Below are 23,805 nucleotides of genomic sequence, written 5' to 3' on the forward strand. Positions count from 1 at the left end.
TATTTGTTGTAATTTATCCATGACGTGTGCACAAAATGTATCCACCTTATTTTTCAATGCGGAAGCAAGCCGTTTTCTGTGAATGTGCGAGACTTCCGGTTCATTAGCCACGGTAAGGAAATAACAAGAAGAATAACAAAAGTGCAGTAAACGGTAAAACTGTTTGCACTACAAACCAGTATGTTCATAATTAAGATAATACATTAAAATAAAATGGTAAGACACACCAGTTTGCAATATCAAGCAGTTGGGTGATATTAGTTGATAAGCAGTTGGTTGGTTACATGACTGCCATGATGTAGCTACACTCAAACCGGAAAAACTGTACTTATGCCAGTAATGAAATAAGACACAATTACTTGCTCATTCTGTATGCTGTATACAATACACTCTCAGAAAAAAGATACAAAAGCTGTCACTGGGACAGTACCCTTGTACCTTACTTACCCATAAAAGGTGCATTTTAGTAACTTAAAAGTGCAGATTTGTTCCTAAAGTGTACAAATTAGTAAGGTATATATTTTAGTGCTTTTTAAAAGAGTACTGCCAAAGTGACAGCTTTTGAACTTTTTTTTCTAAGTGTTATAAATTGTCTTTAGCATACATGCAAGTATGACATAGGAACTTAAATTTAAGTTGGTTAGAAAAAGGCATTTGTTTAATAAACTTCTTTTGTTCTGGTATTAAACTAATTATGTGTTCCTTAATTTAATGAAGTTTATTGAACAACTTTTTTAAAAGTGCTATTTAAATGTTAGTGTTTCAGATAATGATTTCAGCAATTTCAAAACCCATTTTGGCCCTTTTTTTTTTTTTCATTCAAATATTTTTGCCTATACCGAAATTTCGGCGCATCAATATTCTGCAGTAGTCAAATTCTCTCCCACTCTTGATAATTATTGGCTAAATAAACCTGAAATACTGAGTGTGGCCAGTATTGATTTAAAAAGAATGTGACAAGCGAGCACTGGTTTTGTTGTGTTTATTGAAAAGGTTTTGATTGACAGCATAATTCCGTCAGGCACAGACTGATAGAGTGTAAAGAGCTCGGAAGGGGCACAACTGAAACAGAACGGAATGTTCCACAGATACAGAGATATGGAAAAATAACACAAAACACTGTTAGTCAACTATTCCATTCTTTTGTTAAACAGAGAGGGATGCAGATGCTGAATGCATTTAATTCTGCAAACGTGTTACCTCACCGCGTAAAGAAAGAAATCTACCTGGAATGCAATGCAATTCTTCTGTAAGAAAATACTGTAAAGAAGCTTTCATCCCTATTAAAACAAAAAAAACCAAAACAAAAACACACCTATATAAAATCTACTCGACATATAACAATCATTTGCAAATTTAAATCTATAACTTAATTTAATATCTTAATTCTAATAAGAGCTGAATGGCACTATCAAATAGAGCTTAAGAGGAAAAAACAAATGCGTAAAATGAAAGAGTGTCGACATCAGACCAGTATTGCTCAACATCCAGCCACTTCCAAAGTGCTGGGAAACACATTGTCCTTTGAAACTGTCTGGATGTTCATTGTAAACATTTAAGAAAACTTTCTTCAACCCCTAAACGCATCTTGGCTCTACCTCCATCCCAAAACACACAAGCATGAAGGAATGAATAAGAGAAGGTCATGGAAGCAAGCGGATGAAGAAAAACAAAACATAAATACAAGGAAATAAATAATGTGGGTTTGTGACAAGGAGGGAGAAGGACCAGCAAAATAGTTTTATATGTTTGAAACAATGCAAAAGGGCTGTCAGTAGTAGAGCGGAGGATGCGGAGGTAAGCCAGAGGTTACAGGTTGTACAAAAAAAAAACGAAGCTGAGAGCGATCGCTTGCCCTGCCATCCCACACCACCAAACAGTAAACGCATAACTCCACACGTAATGGACAATCACTCAAAACACTGTATCCAACAGAACATGATGTCCCTCAGCTGGAAGAAGAAATTACAGAACAACGTCATCCATATCTTTAAGAACCCAATCTGAGAATTAAGGTAACGAAGTGCCTTACACATATGTACTCAGTTCTCATTCGAAGAAACACCCTGCTTATATCTTTTCTTGATGTGGCCGTACATTCAAACCGTACGTCGCAATATTCAGCCACTCAACTCCCTCCCAGGCACTTGACAAGTACAAAAATTCAATGGTTTGCAGGAGGAGGGAGCGACTGCTTCACTCGGCACCTGTACAGTCACCTCCTATCAAATCTACAGTTTTCGTAGTTTAGCAGCAAGTGAATCATCCTCTTTTTTCCCCCATTATATATTATTGCCGGTTTTCTGCTTGAATGCAATTGTCTGAGGACACCCTGAGACACGACCAAGCTATCCCATAATGCTTCGCTTAGATTCGCAGGGCCAGAGACACTCATCTGACAACCATGCACGCTAGAGTTGAATAGCAATAACGGTTCTGTACTTATTAACATAAAACTCAGAGCAGAGAGAAAGATTTTGGCACTTTGCAAACATACCGACCCGGAGGATTAACTCAAAATGTTATTATACATATTCATTAGCAAAAGAGCAAATAAGAGCGACAAACTCATAATATGGTTTCACCATATGCTATGGTAGGTTTTACCCACATAGCACTCCTTCATATCATAGAGCTGGATGAAAAGACCACAGCGCTCATAATCAGAGAAAACCAACACTGTTTTTTGAAATACTATGGTGAACGGATCTCATGCATGGAAGCCCAAATATGGAGATTTTTTTTTTAAATATACAAAAATGATGAAAAGTGCTTTAAGTGTGAGTCTGACTGGAGTTAAAAATACACACCGGTGCAGTTTCCTCATGAAGATCAGAAGCACTTGTGGTCCTTTTATCATTAAATTCAATACTGAGATACGGGCAAAGCAACTTCTGGCATACTTTTTTCGTTTTTAGAATTCATAATTTCATCATTTTGCTCTGCTGATATCGCCAATTAGCTTCTCATACATTCTTGTCACTGTAAACTAAGAAATGGAAGAAAACAAGCAAAAATAAAATACAACCCACCGGTTGAAATCTTGCACTTCTGTGGTAAATAACTTACAAAATTTAAAAGAAAAACCCTTTGTTTACAGCACCAAAACCCGACTATAATTTTAGACCCCCTTAAAAACCTTACGTCTATAAATAGCTTTACAAATATACATGTTAATTCAAATAAAACTTTTGTTTTGCTTTTTTAAGATTAAATGTTTACATGATCTCAACAGTGTATGCTCACTTGCTTTTAAAATGTCATTCTTTTTTCTTTAGGTTTTTTTTTTAAGTACACTGCTACCGACTGCAATATGATACATATTTATATCTATATATTTACAATAAAAACTATAAGATACGTACAAAGCACACAGTTATATATCTTCTAATTAAATCTCACATCTAGGAGACCTTTCTCTCTTTTCTTATTAAAAAAGGATGAAAAATGTTCTTTGTGAGGAGAGGAGTGGAGAGGAGAGACTGGCCATGGGTTTGATTCTCACTCCAGTCAGATATTGCTGTAAAACCACTTCCTGTCCATGTGTGACAGGACGACTCTGTCTGTTGCTTCAGAACCGTGCTGTAACACAGTGTCGATCCGTTCTTTTTGTTTCCTGTCCAGTAATTTGTCTGTTTTTTTTTTTGGTAGGCACGGAATGGTTTGACCCTTCTGACTGCGTCGCGCAAAGGAAAAGCGAAACTGGCCGAATATAAAAATAGGAATTCTCTTTTCATAGACAAAAAGCTGAATAATGATTTGGAAGAAAAGGAGCTGAAGGAGAGGGGCGTAATCTGTCCTTCAGACCTGTGAGCAGTTGGAAGTCTGAAGCTTCTCGTTGAGCGTTTCATGAGATCCACACTGAACCAGGAGCCCCGTCTGTACTGCCGCCACATGCTGGTCCAGTGCAGCGAACCGGAAGGTCCCCACAAACCACCATTTCTGTCCTGGGTCCTTATGTTCGTATGACCCCATTGCTGTGGAGGTGATGTTTAGGGAGGCAGGGCTCGTCAGGTAAAGGGTCGTGAGCAAACACAGAGTCGTCACCGGAGGAACAGGTGCTGTTGGAGTCTGGACAGGTAGGGGAATACTGTTCGAACGGCACCGACAGGTCCAGATACTCCTGATGGATGAAACACACACATCAGAATTGGCGAGTTCAGGTTAATAAGAGTTAAGGGGTTTGGTTTGCTGCACAAGAGCTCTTACATCAGTGGAGGTCATGGAAAGAACCCTGTCGTGATCCTCCACCAGCTGTCTGAACGTGGGTCTTTGTGAAGGAACAGCGTGCCAACACTCCCGCATAATCATGTACCTGCACAAATCACAACACGAAACAATACATGCATTTAATACATGCCAGAAATACAATTTTTATACTAATGGGTAATAGGTGCATCAACGTCATGTTGGAATTACTGTAATTATGAGATTCAGACTTGTAAAAAGCAGTTTTGTAATTACTTTTAATAACTCGTAAACTGACTTTTCCGAGAGCACATGCACAAAAAAAACTCTAAATGATGCCAGCATCAGGTAAATGTAGTTAAGCATTTATCTTGTAATATTTTATGTTTAATTCCTATAAATGACTATTGTTGATATTTTAATAATGCAAGAATAATCTGAAAGTAAATGATAAACAATACAGTTGAATAACTAATGTCCTGCTAAATAAACTAGCTTAGGCATTTGCACAACTATACACAACACAACACAATAAAACACTATACTTGTTTTATTGTGGGTTTGTCTATTGATTACTCAAATTACACAGATTAACGGCCATATAAACATCATTTTGAGTTTGAGGATGTGAACAGTTTTCGAATAGAACGTCTGGATTGTTATTACAAAGTACAGTAATTAGGACATGAAGGCAGCAAATATTGAATTGTGACGTTTCTGATAAAAATAAAATGCATTTTTTTTTTTTAGAGTTCAGGTTTGCTTGTTTGTCGGGCTGCACAATTTGTTCAAAAAATGTTTTTTTTTTGTGTGTGTGTGTGTGTGTGTGTTATTTTGTGTTACTATTATAAATAAATAAAAAATATTTTTTACGATTGTAATAATATTATTTCACTGTAAAATAAAGGAGTATTTGAGCTCTCTCTTTCTCTATCTCTCTCTCTCTCTATATATATAGTATTGTATATATATATATATATATATATATATACACACACACACGCACGCACGCACGCACACACACACACACAATACTATATACTATATACACAACACACAATACTAAATGTTTTTGGCTACCTTAATTTCTTCATTTTGAAACATTAAACCGTGGAGCTTTATTTATTTGTTTCTTCTCTCTTTTATATTAAACTAAATTGTAGCTTTTGTGATTTAATAATCGCACTAAATCATATTGGTATTAATCGTTCAGCCCTATTTTACAGCTTTATTTTAAGAGAAGAATAAGAAGGTCTTAAGAGTTTTCTAGATGAAAAGCAAAGAAGATCAAAAGCGTACAGTTCATGAGTGCAGTTTGCAGGTTTGTCCATCCGATGACCCTCCTTCAGCAGTTTAAAGAGCTCCTCCACTGGGATACCTGGGTACGGTGAGCCGCCCAGTGTGAAAATCTCCCACAACAACACTCCGTAAGACCACCTGAGATGCAAGAGAGGTCACAGTTCAGAGCAAATAAGAGGCAACAATCACACATTTACAGTACAGTACAAAACATAAGTCCAATTCAATGATAAATGAAATGTCTAAACACTTGTTAGGCCTATATATGCTGATTGTGCTTGAAATAGTAGAGTCACAATACTCTCACTATCTGTCTGTCTGCCTGTCTCTCTCTGGGGTGTAGATACTTGGCAGATGTGAGAGAGGAGTTTTGTTGGTTCTCACTGAGGCTTATAATGTATGTTGGTGATATGAGACGTGAGTCTATTAAACTAGAGTGAGTGTGTGTGCGCACATATGTGTATATGGGTGAGTGTTATCACAAGCTGCTCTGTTAACTCAGGGCTCTTTTGTTTTGGCCCCATTCCTCCCACGCCACCACTGAGCAGTGCTAATCAAATTAGCCACGCTAAGAGACAACAGGAGCTATGAGCCAGCTAATGCTACCCGGCCAAACACACACACACACACACACACAGTCAGTTAGAAGCCTTATGGGGGCTGAATAATTGGCTCGTCATTATATCACTATCCATTCATTAGCTTTATGTTGGAGTCAAATCTCATTTACGCCCATCAGCGTGGTGCTCACACAAACTCACACACATACAGAGCAGATCGAGTGAATGAATGGCTCACTGCTCATATATCATAGCATAAGTACAGCCTATAGGCAGAGGCAAATTATATTATTCTATTACTGCTGTCTCAGGCCAACTGTGATTAAAGAGTATTTAGACATATTGGAAAGTGCAGCTCCGGGTACCAGTCTGAGTGTGATGAATGGGTGTTCGGTCTACTGAGAGACAGTGTGTAGTATACTAACATACTAATCAAAACCTGCTGTGCAAACACAGACACACACACTACCGTTCAAAAGCTTGGGGTCAGTGAGATTTGTTTTTTTTAATTGAACACATTTATTAATCTATTTAAGGATGCATTCAATTGATCAAAAGTGACAGCAAAGACATCTATAATGTTACAGAAGGTTTCTATTATAAATAAATGCTGTTCTTCTGAACTTTCCATTCATCAAAGACTCCTGAAAAAAATATATCACAAAAATATTAGGCAGTACAACTGTTTTCATTGATAATAAGATAATACTAATAATAATAACATTGATAATAGTAAGAAATGTTTCTTTATCACTAAATTAACATATTATGATGACTTCTGAAGGATCATGTGACACTGAAGACTGAAGTAATTATGCTGAAAATTCAGCTTTGCATCACAGGAATAAATTACATTTTATAATATATTTAAATTGAAAACAGTTACTTTAAACTGTAATGATATTTTACAATATTGATGTTTCTACTGTATTTTTGCTCAAATAAATGCAGCCTTAAGATCATAACTTTCCCACATTTCTGAACGATAGACTAGATGCTAGATGCACTAGATGCACAAACACCAATGTTTCCTATACAATTCAGATTTTTGTAATATATATATATATATATATATATATATATATATATATATACACACACACACACACATTTATATTTATGTAATAACATATTTATGCTGATTCATTACATGATTTTTTGTGAATTAGACTACACTAGTCATGCTGTATGTTTATTGTTGAGTGCAGCCTGCAAAAGAACAGAAAGATGTGTTGTCTTTGTTTTATTTCTCGGTTCTCAGTCTTTTTAACTTAGGTCAAATATGTTTTTTTCACATCTCTGAACATCGCCGGTGAATTCCAGTGTAGGAAACACTGGCACGCTCTCTTGGATGGCTTTGATGCTATTGTTGCAGGGTTATGGTGTTCACTTGCATTCCTTTACCGTTTGATGAACTTTATGAACAGATGGCATGAAGTGATGGAGGAAAAAAGAAGAGGTATGCATGGCAATGTAAACTCACACATCGCTCTGGTGCGTGTAGACGCGGTCGAACAGTGCTTCTGGTGCCATCCATTTGACAGGCAGACGACCCTGAAAGGACACAGAACAGTCAGAACAAGAGTGGTGCTGACCCAGATAGACATACAGACGCCCAACGAACATCAACAGGCCTGCAGCTTAATCTCCTACTGTCCTGTCTAATGCAAATACACTTCAGCAGTCCGCATCAACATCGTTCCGCTCTCCAGTGCTCTCTAATCTCCAACTGTCCCATCCAATATCCAAATACTTCACCAGCCACACCCCACATCTAAAACCCGCCGTCACAACACCTAACAGTTCCATTAAACACATTCCGTTTATTGCACCAGTGTTAGGGAAGCTAAGATTATCTTGCTAAAAGCTATTATAAGCATATTTAAGGTACTTCAACTACAGTAAAACCAACTGTTTAAAAAGGAGAAAGCACACTACATGCTATTAACAAAAATTTAACTACAATGAAGGTATATAAGCAATTTCATTTAAATTATAACCTATAATCAGTGCTGGGAAGTAATTGATTAAATGTAATCTGGATTACGCAATCAGATTACAAAAATTAAGTACCTGTAATTAGATTATACTATATTTTAAAATGTTTATTATCAGATTACAGTTACTTTTTTATGGATTACATGATTACATATTGTTCAAACAAAGATAGTAAATTATTTATAATTTATTGACTCTCCCTAATTATTCTTTTTTTCTCTTTTGAAATTTACTTTCTAGAAAACCCTACTGTGTTTAATAGCATTTAGCTTTGACTATATTAACAATATAGAATGGCCATTTAAATGGCAAGTAAATAAATTGGTGATCCATGCTTCTAAAATTGGGGACAAAAGCACCTCTCAATGAGTTAGGCAATGTATGTGATGGATAATTATGCAAGTTACTAACACTGCTGATATATAGCTGTGAAACACTATATCTCCATCATATCCAATGACTTTTACTAATTATTGATTTGGACAAATGTCTGGACAAAAATATAAAAGTAAATAACATAAAAATCTAAGAGTAATCAAACAGTAGTCAGAATACATTACCTAAAATGAGTAATCTAACATATTACATTACTAACTACATTTTTTTGTCATGTAATTTGTAATCCGTAATGGACTACAATTTGCCAGCACTGCCTATAATTTTCAGATTACATGACTAAAAATAGCCAAGTCACTATTTTCAATCCCAAATGTATATTCTGCAACAAAAAAGACACAGGAATGAGTTCAGAATGAGTTCTACCGACACAAAAGGTGCTGATTCTAATGACTCTGTGAATCATTTTTAAATCACAATGAATGGAAAACAAGTGTTTTTTTTTCCACAGCTAAGCTAATGTCATGTTACTGAAAATGTAGTGAAGTTACTGTAGCAGCACCCCTAGTCTTAGCTAGTTGCTTCCCAGTAGCTACTGTATTTCACAATGTACTGCAGGCCAGGTAAACATGATGTGTTCAATACTGCCCAGTCCTCACCAATACCCACACGTTCGTATTACCAACTCCAGACCTCAATCAACAGTTAATTCATTCTCATAAACGCACCTTCAAAAGTTCCTAAACTAAGCACACACAAAATTCAACACCTGCAGGCTTGACATTTGAAATACAGTGCGTAACCACATCCGCTGTGTTTCAATCCAATGCCACCCAAGAGCGCTATCCTTCAAGCATTCTGAGATTGATAATAGTGTCGACTTACGTTGGTGGTCTTCTTGTAGTAGTCAATGTTGTGCACATCTCTAGCCAGGCCGAAGTCTGCAATCTTCATCACGTTGTCCTCGGTTACCAGAACATTCCGAGCCGCAAGATCCCTATGGATACACTGGCAACACAAACAGAAAGAGGGCCATCTTTTATGCTCAAGTCTGATAAATACACACTATGATGTACACATCTGGAAAATAATAACTGGCATCCGTAGACAGCATTTATAAACTTTATAAACAATTCAAGCATATTAAATTATTTCTATTTGAAAAAGTTTACAAACTGAGATAAGTAGATGTGTTACCTTCTTTGAGGCCAGGTACTCCATACCCCTGGCGACCTGATAGGCGCAGGACACCAGATCTTTAAATGTCAGAGTTTCATTTGGGATTTTACAAGTGTCAAATGAGTAGTCCATCCCAGGAGGCCTTCTCGCCCGCAAGTATTCCCTAAGATTTCCTTTAGAGGCATATTCCACCAGCACATACAGAGGACCTGCGTGAACGCAGTCAGAAACAATTCAGTCAGAAAAATCTAAACTGACAAAAGCTAAACATACTGGAAAAAAAGCCTGGATACTGCATACTGACCATCTTGTGTGCACGCTCCCAGCAAGTTGATGATGTTCTTGTGTTTTCCAATCATCTTCATCATCTCCATTTCAGACACAAGGTCCGAGAGGTCCTTATCTGTGCCGTCATCTAAGAAAACAGTAAAATATTATTACAATTTATAAGAACTGTTTTCTGTTGTAATATATTTTCAAATGTAATTTATTCCTGTGATGGCAAAGCTGAATTTTCAGCATCATTACTCCAGTCTTTAGTGCCACATGATCCTTCAAAAATCATTCTAATATGCTGATTTGGTGCTCCAGTAACATTTCTTATTATTATCCATGTTGAAAACAGTTGTGCTGCTTAATATTTCTGTTGTTTTTGTTTTCATTTTTTTTTCAGATTATTTGATGAATAGAAAGTTCAAAAGAACAGCATTTATGTGAAATAGAAATCTTTTTCAGAAAAATGTTACTGACCCCAACATTTTGAATGGGAGGATATATTATTAGTATATTAGTATTTATTATTTAATTACAGTTAAGCACTCTCACTGTATTTATGATTTTTTTTGTGCACTGGGACTAATGTTTCTTTTATGCTTTTTGGCATTCAGTAAAAAACAAATATAATTTATACTATCTGGAATTTAATTTATACACACTCACCTTTGAGCATCTTGACAGCAACAGTGAGAGGTTTGTTGGGTTTCTCTTTGTCAATCCCAATGGCTTCAGCCATCACTACCTGCCCAAAGCAACCCTCTCCCAACGGTTTTCCCAGCGTTAGTCTGCAACAGAATCATCAATCAGCAAGGGACAAAACTCACAAATATTATGGTCATTTGATGTTCACTTCAGGTTGTAACTCACTTAGTACGTGAAAACTCCCACTTGGGGTCAGAGGGCAGTTCAAGTTCAGAAACGTTGGGCAGCATGGGCCCATCACCGGATGACAGGCGGGCGATCCGGACCAACGGGGTGTTTGAATTCATGGAAGAGTTAGATTCCAAGGACACCTGCTTGGGTAAAGAATAAAAACAGCATGTTATTGTCCCTGAAAGAGAATAAGACCGTGAAAATAAGAGCAAGACAGAGAGAGGAAGTGTGGGGAGAGTCTTCTGCGTGTTCATCCGCATACGGCAGAGGATAATGATGACCATGGTGAGGATGAAGAGCACGCAGCCTGTCACGTAGATGAGGATGTCCGCATAGTCATCCTCTCTCTTCATCTCTACCGCTGACACAGAGCACAAGCGCACAGGTTAGATGTGCAATGATGACATTATGAGACAAATGTACCAATGTGTTGCACTATAGATGAAACAATGACTGTTGTGAGTGGTAGTACGTCTGAATTGCATTCATACAATACACCATACTATTTAGAACATACTTTCTAAACGGCTGCGAATTAAGTTCTTATTTCAAAGAAGTACCTACTCAGAAATATGTGAATTTCAGACACAACGATCGATTAAAATGTTTTAAAATGGCTCACTTTTCTATTAGTGTTGTCTATTGTCAAGGTTTGAGCGCTTAACAAGTGCCAAATGTAAGTAATATTTGATGAGCTTTGCTTTGATGAGAAAATAACTGCATTTTTACTGGGGACTGCAACATAATATAATAAATCAAAGTGTGATAATGTCTGATGTAAGCAACACAAATGATTCAAAGATATACAAACCATCTTCAAACAACTTTTCCTCAGTGCAAAATCTGCCTAAAAGTCTCGAGAACTAAATGTGGCAAGACACATGTGGAATATAAAATTAGAGGAACAAAATCTGCTGAGGGGCAATTAGAAATATTTTTTGGCCAGTAAATTTTCTCAGTTCATCCACCTATGTGGCAAAAGGTTCATTTTGGACCCTGTTTATTTCTAATACACATAACCACAAAATTCAGTTTATCAACTTGAATAAAACATGAAACCCAACTTAAATCGGCTACTAACTACAGCCTCGAGACTTTCATTTAAAAAGAGAGTAACTTTAGAAATAAGCCCCACTAATGGTTAGATTAGAGATCATGTTATTGTTTTGTTCAAAGTTATAAAGCAGAAAGCCTGCAGTTAATTTACAGCCAACTTACAAACTAATTAACATGCTATCGCGCCCCCATGCAGGTACAAACATCCCATAATGCCCCTCTCTCTGGGGGGTTTATTTGGCACTTGTGTGATGAGCCCCACAGATAGAGTTCAGTGGCTCTACACGAGACGAGCGATTTTAATTACAGCAGCAGAACGGAGAGCAGGATAACAGGATGAGCGCAGAGGATGTAAGAATTAATGAATCGGGCCTCACAGATACTGGGACTGTGTGCCATCAGTAAATACTCCAGTAAACACGACAAGCACTTCCATCACGAGCGCGTGTGTTATCGAGTGGAAACAGTCTATGAGAAAAACCCATCATCCGTCTTTTTTCTCTGCATATGTCATGTTCAAATCTGAAAACAATTACAAACTACCGGGTTGTTTTTCAGAAGACTTTAATCAGGGTGGCATATTTAATTTGACGTAAATAAAAACGAGACTGCAGTCTGCCCTGGCTAAGGTCCATAGAGAATATCATTGAAAACATTTCAAAAACATTTGAACTGTAAAACTATGAACATTCAAGGACAACAGAGAAAATAGGAAGTGTGGAGACATGGGAAGAAAAGGAGTGAAGAGAAACCCCAGAAAGTGAGACTAGTATACCTGGTAACACTGTAAGCCAGGCAGAGTGATGGTTATAGCCAATCGAGTTCCCTGCCAGACAAGTGTATTGCCCCGCATCCTCAAAAGACACATTGGTCAGGTAGAGAATCTCCAGCTCTTTATCCGTAGTATTTATTCCCGCAGTCTGGAAAAGCAGGGAGAGATGGAGAGAGAGAAAGACAGATGCGTAAACCACAACCCTTGGGAAAAGAGCAGACCCGACACCGGGAGGAAGATCTGAACCAGAGTTAACCCATCACCAGTAACCCAGAAATCCCACAATCCTGCACATGAAGAGATGACCTAGAAGCAAAGTAAAACCCCAAACCCTGGTGGAAAATTCAACGCCCCATCAGCAGCAGCAGATCACATTCGTTTTCATCCAGATCTGTTTGAGGTGCAAAGAAAAAGAGCGGGGAAGAATATTACCAGCTTTAAGCCTAATATAACCTCTCACTAGATACTAGAAACTGACCTATTTATGTAGAAGTGTGTGTCCCAATACTCAAGAGAGCTGTGTGTAGTGTATGAGAAAATTAATAAGAAAGTGTGTGTGGCACAGTCTCGGCTCCTATTAAACATGCTCTTGTTGCATTGATTGGGGAAGAAGAAGCAGTGAGCATTTAAACGAAGCAGACACACACTCGCCTTACATAACAAGTCCTTGAATCAGGTCACCTTATTTATTGTGTGAAAAAGGGACGAGAAGAGCAGGGAGAAACAGAGGGAGTTTAGGGGAATTTGACTCTACGCCACCAAAGTCTTGATTGACAAATCAAGTTTGGAAAGTTTGGAAAGAGATTTTTACCTGGCTGGGACACCATGAGCCAGAACGTATTCTCTGACATGCCTACAAAGTTGTGGGCTCTGCAGCAGTACTGGCCTGCATCTTTTTCTGACACATTATACAGAGTCAGCATATCGTGGGCCTCTTTTACCTTACTGATAAAACTCTGCAGAGACACACACACACACTTAGTCAGAGGCGAACACGTTCACACATGAACAAACACTTAATGATTTAAAATGCTCCCGCAGCTTGTTCTACCTCTTTTTCAAGATGCTGATACACTTAGGGGCAAATTCACAAAACAGTTGCGCCACTCTGGTTTTTTAGTGCAAAAACCTAGTAACCTCCCAAAATCCAGTTTAACCAGGCATTATCTGCACTAGTACAGGAAGTTGAACAGTACTTGAATTTGATCTTAAAAGACTTAAAATAAAATTTACTAAATACATTTACATAAAAAAATTATTTTTTTAATTAATTATAAATTACATTTTTTAAAAATCTACTTCCTTAAAGTCAAATTCAAATTAGAATTCCTGTTTGCTACCTCAATTCAAATGCACAAACTCAACCAAACCGAAACCGAATTTGTTTCTGAATGGCATTTATCACTGTACATCATTAAAATTTAAATGAACTCATTGTCATTCTTTTCAGGTCAAACATCTTCCTTCCAATTAGGCTTCTTATAGATTGTGGCTTATTCACAAAACGTAGAGCAATTAATGTTACTCTATTATCAACAAATGAAAGCAGCAAAATGTCGTGCTGTTAACAGATTTGCATAATTCCTTATAATCAGGTAACTAAACCAACACAGACAGTGCATGCAAATACACAACACTCTCAGCGGATGCAAACTGCAACCCATGAAGATTTACTGTATATGTGCAATTTGCTCTTTATTTAAAAAACTAAAAATTACGGGATAAGAACAGGAACGAGCTTGGGAAATGTTGCGAGCTGGATTCAAACTGATTCCACCTGTATTGGCACCACAGCTCAACACGCTAACTGCTAGGCCATCGCTCTGATGTCACTATATGTTATAACTACATGCTCAAATATCATCTTCAGTCCCACACATATCTGCTTCTGTGTTTCTTTCAGACGCTTCATTTGCTTTATTCTCAGTTTCCGTTCTTTCCCTTGATCGCAGGCGTTGCATTACACATGATCTGTCGCTCAGCACTCTCGGTCTGGGAGGGCTGGGGAAGGCTTTAGAGGGTGCGCAGATGAGACTGCGGGGAAGGGAAAAGCCGGCGCGCGGCTCCCAGTAAAATACTGTTTCAATTATGTGGGAGTCTAAAATAGCGTGGCGGTCTGGCCCGCCAACGCACTCCCCTCCTCTGCCTGCTGACTCGGCCCTTCCCTCGCTTCCCGCACTCATTTTTTCCATGGCTTTTTCAGGAGCCTCTTCCCTTGTTCCCTCCCTCCCTCTCCTCTAATGGCTGTCTCCCTGCGCGACGCCACCGCGGCGGTTAGCTTAGCCTAAAACAGATGTCTGCCTTCCTCTGAGCGGAAAAAGAGAGTGAGAGACCCCTAATTCTCCAGTTGCAGAGTCTATAGTGAGATGCTAACATGGGTGGGATTAGGAGTCGAGGGAGGTGCTCTAAGAGTCACATGAGAGTTAATATGTGGTTTAATTTAAGCTGCACTTGGACACATTTCAAAAAATGCCTTCAACATCTATGATGGACCATTCTAACAAGCAAAAGCTAAAAATGTTTTCATCATAAAAGTTTCAAGAAAAAACCCCCCAAGAATTGCAATGAAAAAATTAAACTATAATCTAAACGTTTAAATCATTGTCATCGTAACAAATCACAATTACCATAATATTAATAAAAAGGCATACTAAAAGTTTTTTGAAAAAACAAAGTTTGAATTATCCTCTTAAAAGTGGTTCATTCATGCATTCTTCTGATACTGTACCTTAAGAATGTGGACATAGGGGACGTCATTGGGCCCATACTGGCTTCCATTCACCTCGATGTGTTTGAGCCACTGGATGTGTGGCTGAGCATCACTATACACCTTACAGTGGAACTCGACATCACTGCCCACCACCACCGTCTGATTGGCCGGGAGTCCCGCCTGTAGGATGGGCCGGTGAGGAGAGCGCTCTGATTGGACGAGAGATGGAGAGACGGAGGGCAGTCAGCAATGAAGGTAAGTGATTTAAAGTTTGAATGTGTGTGGGTTGCGTGTTCATACCCAGCACGTCGAGTTGGTAAGTGTGTTTGATTATCCCGTATTTGTTTTGCACCACACATGTGTAGTTTCCCCGGTCAGATGGAACGGCACTCTCCATGACCAAACTCCACTGCTGATGCCTCAACTAGAGAGAGAGGATGATAGAGACAGAGTTTTATTCATAAAGTATTACATAAGAGGTCCACTTGAATCCTTCCTCAGGTTTTTCTGTTAGCTGAAGAAAAGCAGGTGCTAAATTCTGTGTCTGTATAATGTTATGACTATGATCCACTGTGCTGATAAATCTGAATTGAAGTTGAATTAAGGTTCCAAACAGGACAATTTGAATGTAAGCAAACAGAATTTAAATGAATTGAAATCCATATACTGGAATTTTTAACTAGAAGAGCAAAGTTTGTCAAGACTATCTTTGAATGTTTGCTATACACTGGTTTGTTTAAAAGAGAGACAGACAGACAGACAGACAGATAGATAGACAGACAGATAGATAGACAGACAGATAGATAGATAGATAGATAGATAGATAGATAGACATGCCTACTTTTGTGTTTCACTTGAAAAAGCATACAGAGAACAACACAAGGATGTGAACATAATAACACACTTATTTATTTATTTTTAGGTTTATTTTGGAATACCTTTAACATCACCAGACATGGAAAGTATGCTAATTGGTCAGAAAGTGACGTCATTGGGCCCATACTGGCTTCCATTCACCTCGATGTGTTTGAGCCACTGGATGTGTGGCTGAGCATCACTATACACCTTACAGTGGAACTCGACATCACTGCCCACCACCACCGTCTGATTGGCCGGGAGTCCCGCCTGTAGGATGGGCCGGTGAGGAGAGCGCTCTGATTGGACGAGAGATGGAGAGACGGAGGGCAGTCAGCAATGAAGGTAAGTGATTTAAAGTTTGAATGTGTGTGGGTTGCGTGTTCATACCCAGCACGTCGAGTTGGTAAGTGTGTTTGATTATCCCGTATTTGTTTTGCACCACACATGTGTAGTTTCCCCGGTCAGATGGAACGGCACTCTCCATGACCAAACTCCACTGCTGATGCCTCAACTAGAGAGAGAGGATGATAGAGACAGAGTTTTATTCATAAAGTATTACATAAGAGGTCCACTTGAATCCTTCCTCAGGTTTTTCTGTTAGCTGAAGAAAAGCAGGTGCTAAATTCTGTGTCTGTATAATGTTATGACTATGATCCACTGTGCTGATAAATCTGAATTGAAGTTGAATTAAGGTTCCAAACAGGACAATTTGAATGTAAGCAAACAGAATTTAAATGAATTGAAATCCATATACTGGAATTTTTAACTAGAAGAGCAAAGTTTGTCAAGACTATCTTTGAATGTTTGCTATACACTGGTTTGTTTAAAAGAGAGACAGACAGACAGACAGACAGATAGATAGACAGACAGATAGATAGATAGATAGATAGATAGACATGCCTACTTTTGTGTTTCACTTGAAAAAGCATACAGAGAACAACACAAGGATGTGAAAATAATAACACACTTATTTATTTATTTTTAGGTTTATTTTGGAATACCTTTAACATCACCAGACATGGAAAGTATGCTAATTGGTCAGAAAGTTAAAAAAAAAGTAAAAAAATCCTTTTGTTTACACAAACCCTTCACCTCCTACACACATACATATGCATACACACACACACACACACACACACACACACACATATAACCATCCATTCATTCATAGAGCACATTCTAATTGCATATATGTCTCTCTCTCTCTCTCTCTGCTTCTTTCTGTTTCTCTTGCGCTCTGTCTCTCTATCTCGTTCCTCCTCTGCGTACTTCGAAGTTCTGAGTGGAAAAAAATGTAACTGTGTAAATATTATGGACTGTGTTTTTGAACAGTTGCATGGTAACACTGCCTGAGCGGGCAACATGCACATAGACAAACACACATGCCTAAGAAAGTTGGCAAGGGCGCCTGTGCCCCCTGCATTTCTCCTTCCCCTTGTCTTCGAGATCCTCACCTTCTCACAGGCTGCTCTCGCTGGCTCGCTCTCACTCAGTGAGGCTTCGGTGTTTGCTGATTTACACGGTGAACAGCATGAGAAATGTGTGTGAGTGAATGTCTGTATGGGAGTAGTTGACATTTAATGTGTCCATTGACTTTTTAAAATCAAGATTTTAGGTTCAAATTAATGTAAATGTGTGAGGGAAATTGTATTGTATTGCCCTGTAACTAGTGATAATTTATTTTAAACACCTTTATGCTAAGTAGTTCATTCTAAATAATCCTGAGGCTTATTATTTTTTAAAAGTACAAATATTTAATGTAGTCTCTCAACCAATAAGATGTCATAGAGACTACATAAAAATAAATAAATAAATAAAACTAGCCAAATGCTTTTCAGAATAGTTTTAGAAGAATTATATGATTTTTTTAATTATATTAATTTTTATTTTATTTTATTTTTTAAATTATATTATTATTATTTTTTATTATTGCTGGTTTAGCAACTTTAGACTAAAGGAAATAAATATTACTCTGAGCTATACATCAACTCAGCTCAGCTCCCCTTTCAGTGAAATCCTAGATTCGCCTTGTTAACTTCCCAAAAGTATTAATGTCAACTACCCATGTGCAGTGAGACTGTAAGAGAGCGAGAGTTAATTTAGGACCCTATCTTACTTGACACTGAGAATTAGTGTGTGTGTGTGCGACATTTATCTCAGTGTGTCTGCTCAAAAAGAAATGCTGTGACGAATTCTCAGCTGTTCCTCAATCTACCCGAACACTTTATCCAGAGGGAATGGGAGGAGAGAGTTAGTACATTTATCCCATCCTTCATCAAAAGATAAGAGCTGAAAAGTGTTGCAATGTCGTGCTGGACCCCAATGATTCAGAGAAAAAACAGCACAAGAAAGACCCAAGCAGAGGTCTGATAATCAGTCGAAAAGCGCTGCTCAAATTCCTCCCGGCATTACGCAGTTAACATATTAAGCCTCTTTAAATCGGATGTCAGACTGGGGTTAGGAGGTAAGACCAGTGCGTTGGATATTCAGCTGAATTGTGAACTGCAGAGAATATTGGTAGTAAAGGGTCTCCGGGGGTGCCAAGTAGCTCAGGTCTCTCTTGAGTATGTGTGTTTGTATGTGTATGTTCAGGATTTATGGTTGTGTCAAAACGGTGCGAGCTCGTTCCAATAGTGGTGCTGTTTAATTTGACCCACAGAGACAGGAAGCAAAAACAACTGACCCCAGGGCGAGTCATTAAAATGACAAAACTGTTTATTTTTTCTCTCTCTCAATGGAAAGTAGTACAGTAGTCTCACTGGAAACACCCTGTTTCACCATTAAAACAAGCCATCAATACTGTACAGATGACCCATAATCATACACACCCTAATATGAAAGTCTTCTCAGTTCATATTGATAAAGATAACTATCACCACTTAAAGGTGAAGTGTATTTAGTGGTCACTAGTGGCAGAAAAAAAAATTCAAACAGGTTTCACAAAAAAATGTTGGTTGAGAGTTTTGTTTGTGCCAGTTTTCTAGACATGCAGAGCAGAATAATGTATTCTTATTTGTTTCTGAGTTTTATATGTAAAATTATCTGTATTTATTACTTTTTCCACACCAGTCTATCATTGTGGTATCAATATAAACGCACCCTAAACAACAACTGGTCATTTGTTGTTTTGTCAGTCAGATAGAAATGCAGTCATTTCAATAGGAATCCACATGACTGGAAATTATGCATTAAGGTAAACAATTTCCCTATGCAGATTTCAGATTGGATTCAAGATGGTTAAGCAAATTGGCAGTGCTGACCAACAGAAAGCTGATCAGCTTACTTCTTAGCTTACTTCTGTGTAAACTGTACTTCATATACTGCTATGATATCGACAAAGGACCTTTTTTGCCCACAAATGCCCAAAAAGCTTTATTGGGAAGGAGCTGCAAAGTGGACTAGCCTTATGTTAAACAGCAAAAAAATCAGGCTACATGAGAATAGTGAACATTAAACACTTGACCTTTAAACATATTTTTTACACATAAATGAATAACAAATTGCACCTAAGCAGTTAATAAAGACATACACTGCTGTGGCCTACAGACAAAAGGCACATTTGTCGGTGGATTAGATTCACTGATGCTCCAAGCATGTAGAATTTAGCGCTGGTGGTCCCACAGAGCAGTGCGTCTGAAATTGAGTCATCTCTCGGAGGAGGTAACAGTCTTTCTTCACCTCGCTCGTCAATTGAGCTGTTGAATATGTTGCGAGCCGCTCACATACACACACTCAAACGCAGCGTTTACACAAAAAATCAGTGTGTATGTGTGCGTGAGGTGTGACTAACCCACAGTGCCACAGATTAGCATTCTAACAATGTGACTTCGGCTGCCATATGTGAACATGACAAAAGCCACGCCTTTCCCTGCCAATCAAGGTCTCTAAATCGCCACAACAACACCCTCTCGAAACCTCCCCCTTCTGATGACTCAATAGAGAGTTGACCTTTGACCTTAGAACCCTGCCAGTCAGGCACAGAAATTTGTGTCTGTTTGTATGTGTGTGTTTGTGCTGTGGGAAAGTCAACTGTCTAAACAAAGCCATGCATCATTTCAAACAATGAGAGTACGGCATGTGACTCATTTTCTTGCATTTAAAACTCATTCGGCAATCTTACCGCATTTAGTCAGCAATTAACGTGCCCTGACCGTCGGCCAGAGAGTTAGTCGAACTTACAACCGGCTCCAGTGCCAACAGAAACATAATCACAGCATTATTGTTCCCCTTGCAATGCAAAAAAGAGCTTTAAGATGGAATACGCTGATCTCTCAGGGAACTCCTCATGTTTAATTTCGCATAACGCTCTGCATTTTAACACATCGTTGAGTGCGTTATCAAGCCATCAGGCCTGTCATATCCACACACACAAGGGGGTCACACATCCTTTTGCATAAATATAAGAGCAGTGACTTTTAGCCTGGGTCTTAATAGAGACAGAAGACATTCAGGGTGAGCTGTCAAACTCCTGTGTATGTGTGTGTTAAATAAAGCTATTATGATGCTGTCAGAGATCTTTATGCCAACAGTGACTGTGCTGATGCAGAGGACAGGCCTGGTATAAAGGATGACCCTGGGTCAGTGCGGACCCCTGGTGTGTGTATACGTGTGTGTGTTTGTAAGGGCGGGCCGGTCACACTATGGCCATGGAGAGGTGGAGAGGTCAATGTTTTGTTTCTAAATGTCTCTCTTAGAGGACTCTGGTTATATTCTATGCATACAGGTCAATGCAATGCAATGCTGTGTTAAAGAATCTAAATGTGCAAATGTGTGTGTGCAAAAAGAAGTCACTCAGAAGATTCCAGTTGTGCTTTAAGTGTTGAATTTGTTTCAGGTGTTTCTCCTAAAATTCTGTTTAATTTAGAAACAAATTGTTGACATACAATGGGAGTATAGAGGTATAAAATAAATGTGGATAGCAAAGCTTAGAATATTTGGTCTGGGAAGAACTTAATGAGTAATACTTTATATTGAGCTCTTTTGATTTCAGACTTTCATATCTTTGCAAATCTGAGCACAGTTTGAGATCTCATCTGAAGAGGGGATGTCTGAAATTACTGGTGTCTTTTAATCAGGAGAAAATTCTATAAAAGTCTTCAGTGAAAGTCTCAATTTGTTTTCAATTTCATCTCAAGGCTATCTAGGAGAAACAACTGAGATATTAAAGACTAGGTGTAATTCATGATTTTTCCTTTCCAATAGGGAAAATGTGTGCCTCTTCAAGAAAATTGTGTTTAATAATGCTATTATTTAGGCCTATTATTTATTTTTTTATATAGTATTTAAAGGGGTAATTCACTGAAAAATCAAAATTCACAGAAACGTCATGAACTCATGCACATGTAGCTGCAAACCTTTATGACCTACTTTCTTCTGTGAAACATAAAAGAACCAAAAATAAAAACAAACAAACAAAAAACAAAACAATAAAAACAAAAAAATTGTCTTTTTTGCTCCTGAGAAGAAAAAAGTCATACATGTTTGAAAGGAGAGTAAATGATGTTTTATTTTTGGGTGAACTATCCCTTATATTGTGGTGGTTAAATCATTGAACATTAAGGAGCAACAGCCCTGAGAGATTAAAAAAATGTCAATAATACAGGTGCATCTCAATAAATTAGAATGTCGTGGAAAAGTTCATTTATTTCAGTAATTCAACTCAAATTGTGAAACTCGTGTATTAAATAAATTCAATGCACACAGACTGAAGTAGTTTAAGTCTTTGGTTCTTTTAATTGTGATGATTTTGGCTCACATTTAACAAAAACCCACCAATTCACTATCTCAACAAATTAGAATATGGCGACATGCCAATCAGCTAATCAACTCAAAATAATAAAAAAAATCAGTGGACAGTCTCCAAAACACGTTACAAACAACACCCGCACAAACGCATTAACACATAAATAGCAAGACCAAACAGAACTTTGTGTTCTTCTGTTCTTTCAGAGGAACAGCAACAGGTGGACGTATCCTCTAGAGATGACGAGCAAATAAAATCCAGAGAGAGAGAGAGAGAGCTCTTTAAGGAGCAGATGTTGAGGATCTGTGTAAATTATTACTAATTGCAGATTCTTATTATCTGTAATCCTAAACACACAATCACATGTTTGCACATGCACACGCACATGTTCTTAATCGGTATTCATATTGTCTTACTTTAATCCCGCCCATTCTCTGTTCTCCCTTGAATTCCTTCCCATTTTTCAGCCAATGGATGGTGGGAGCGGGGTTGCCGGCAGCAGGACAGCGGAACTTCACTGTATTGGCGGCGGGAACAGCCAACAGTTTCTTCTCCATCCGGTCAGGACGGGTCCAGTATGGAGCTTTTGTTAGAAATATAAGAATAAAATCAGATGCTGCTGAAAATATCAACTAAACATGACATTTTAAAAGTACACAAAAACATGTCAGTGTACAATACATGAATCCATAGGCACAAATGGACCACATATAAGTATATGTTGACATGAAGCACTATTTTTTAGGGGGTAGGGTGTTCCCTCTCCGGGAGTCTTCGTGTGGGTGAATGTTTATGGAAAGATTTTTCTTGCTCGCTCTGTGGCAGCATCAGACTGGCTGCCTAATTCCCAGACTGAATTAAAATTTGTTTGGAAAAGCAAACAAGCTTACATACACTCTTACGTGAGTGTGAGGCGTGTTTATGCTCTTGCAGACAGAACTCTGAAAGATTCCCAGTGTTAAATCCTTCACAGAGCCGTGAACACACAATGCGGATCCCTAATAATAACTTATTATAATAACAGAGCAATTTTCCTTCATTTAATCTTCCCACAAATTCAGTTTATAATGTTGACTGTCATGTGGTCAGGTCTGTGTTTACGCTTCCTAGCAGCTAATGCCAAATATCACAGCATAAATACTTACAGTAACATCCTTTAGCTAAAATAATAGTCATTATTTTTATTTTCAGTTCAAGTCTTGAACATTGTGTGTGTATGTGTCTTTAAGAGATTGAGTAAACATACTTTCATCCCTCCTCAAACAATTAACTCCAGATCAGATCAACCCGCAAACTTGGCGATTAAACCCACAGACGCCACATTTCGCTCCAGACATACATGCGAGCTCACAAGCACACGTGTGAATGTGCGCACACACAATAAACCCATTAACTAGACTGAATATAATTGTCTCTCGCGTTATTTGCTCATGCTATCAGATTGTGACTGTAAAGGGTGATTGGCAGGCTGGCATTTCCTTTGGCATAACCCATACACTAATTCCTGTACACACACACACACACTCTTCTAGTTTTCACTGCATTCTCAGATGGTCAGTGATCCATCAGGACCACAACATGGGTCTGTACCATACAGTGGACCTGGCTCCTATATGTGTGTTTGTGTGTGTGTGTGTGTGTGGTTTGCCATTTTATAGAGTTCAGTACAGACAATTTGAGCTTTGAAGTGGGAACTGCGAATCTACAGTGACCCAACTTTTTTTTCCATTTACTTTTATTCTACCGGCAAAAAAAGCCATCAAAGTACAGCGCAACTCTACACAGCTGATATTACGCACAGCTTGCTTCAGTCAGCCAAACTGAGAGCAGTAACTAGCACTGCATCATTAAGATATTACAGAATGATGTCATCAGATGTCACACGACCTCAGCTCTTCTCAAATGTTCCAGAGAGCCCAGACCTCACAGCTCTCAGCTCTCTCTCTCTCTCTCTCTC

The 23,805-nt window shown here is 38.3% G+C and overlaps 1 protein-coding gene across 1 annotated transcript in view; it reads right to left on the reverse strand.

The window, feature by feature from the left end:
- Positions 1-965: 965 nt before the first annotated feature.
- Positions 966-23,805, reverse strand: part of LOC107747578 (fibroblast growth factor receptor 3-like) — a 43,060-nt gene continuing 20,220 nt past the window's right edge. Inside the window, exons 5-17 of the mRNA XM_016562172.1 lie at positions 22,265-22,431; positions 16,493-16,616; positions 15,266-15,456; positions 12,541-12,685; positions 10,704-11,070; positions 10,500-10,621; positions 9,865-9,975; positions 9,579-9,769; positions 9,267-9,389; positions 7,531-7,601; positions 5,488-5,625; positions 4,210-4,315; positions 966-4,123 (exon numbers count right to left, since the gene is read on the reverse strand). Coding sequence (XP_016417658.1) covers positions 3,956-4,123; positions 4,210-4,315; positions 5,488-5,625; positions 7,531-7,601; positions 9,267-9,389; positions 9,579-9,769; positions 9,865-9,975; positions 10,500-10,621; positions 10,704-11,070; positions 12,541-12,685; positions 15,266-15,456; positions 16,493-16,616; positions 22,265-22,431 — 2,024 coding nt within the window. The 3' untranslated portion in view covers positions 966-3,955. The remainder of the gene's footprint in view (positions 4,124-4,209; positions 4,316-5,487; positions 5,626-7,530; positions 7,602-9,266; positions 9,390-9,578; positions 9,770-9,864; positions 9,976-10,499; positions 10,622-10,703; positions 11,071-12,540; positions 12,686-15,265; positions 15,457-16,492; positions 16,617-22,264; positions 22,432-23,805) is intronic.

Source organism: Sinocyclocheilus rhinocerous, unplaced genomic scaffold (assembly GCF_001515625.1).
Source record: "Sinocyclocheilus rhinocerous isolate Xijiao unplaced genomic scaffold, SAMN03320098_v1.1 scaffold469, whole genome shotgun sequence".
Taxonomy (NCBI): Eukaryota; Metazoa; Chordata; class Actinopteri; order Cypriniformes; family Cyprinidae; genus Sinocyclocheilus; species Sinocyclocheilus rhinocerous.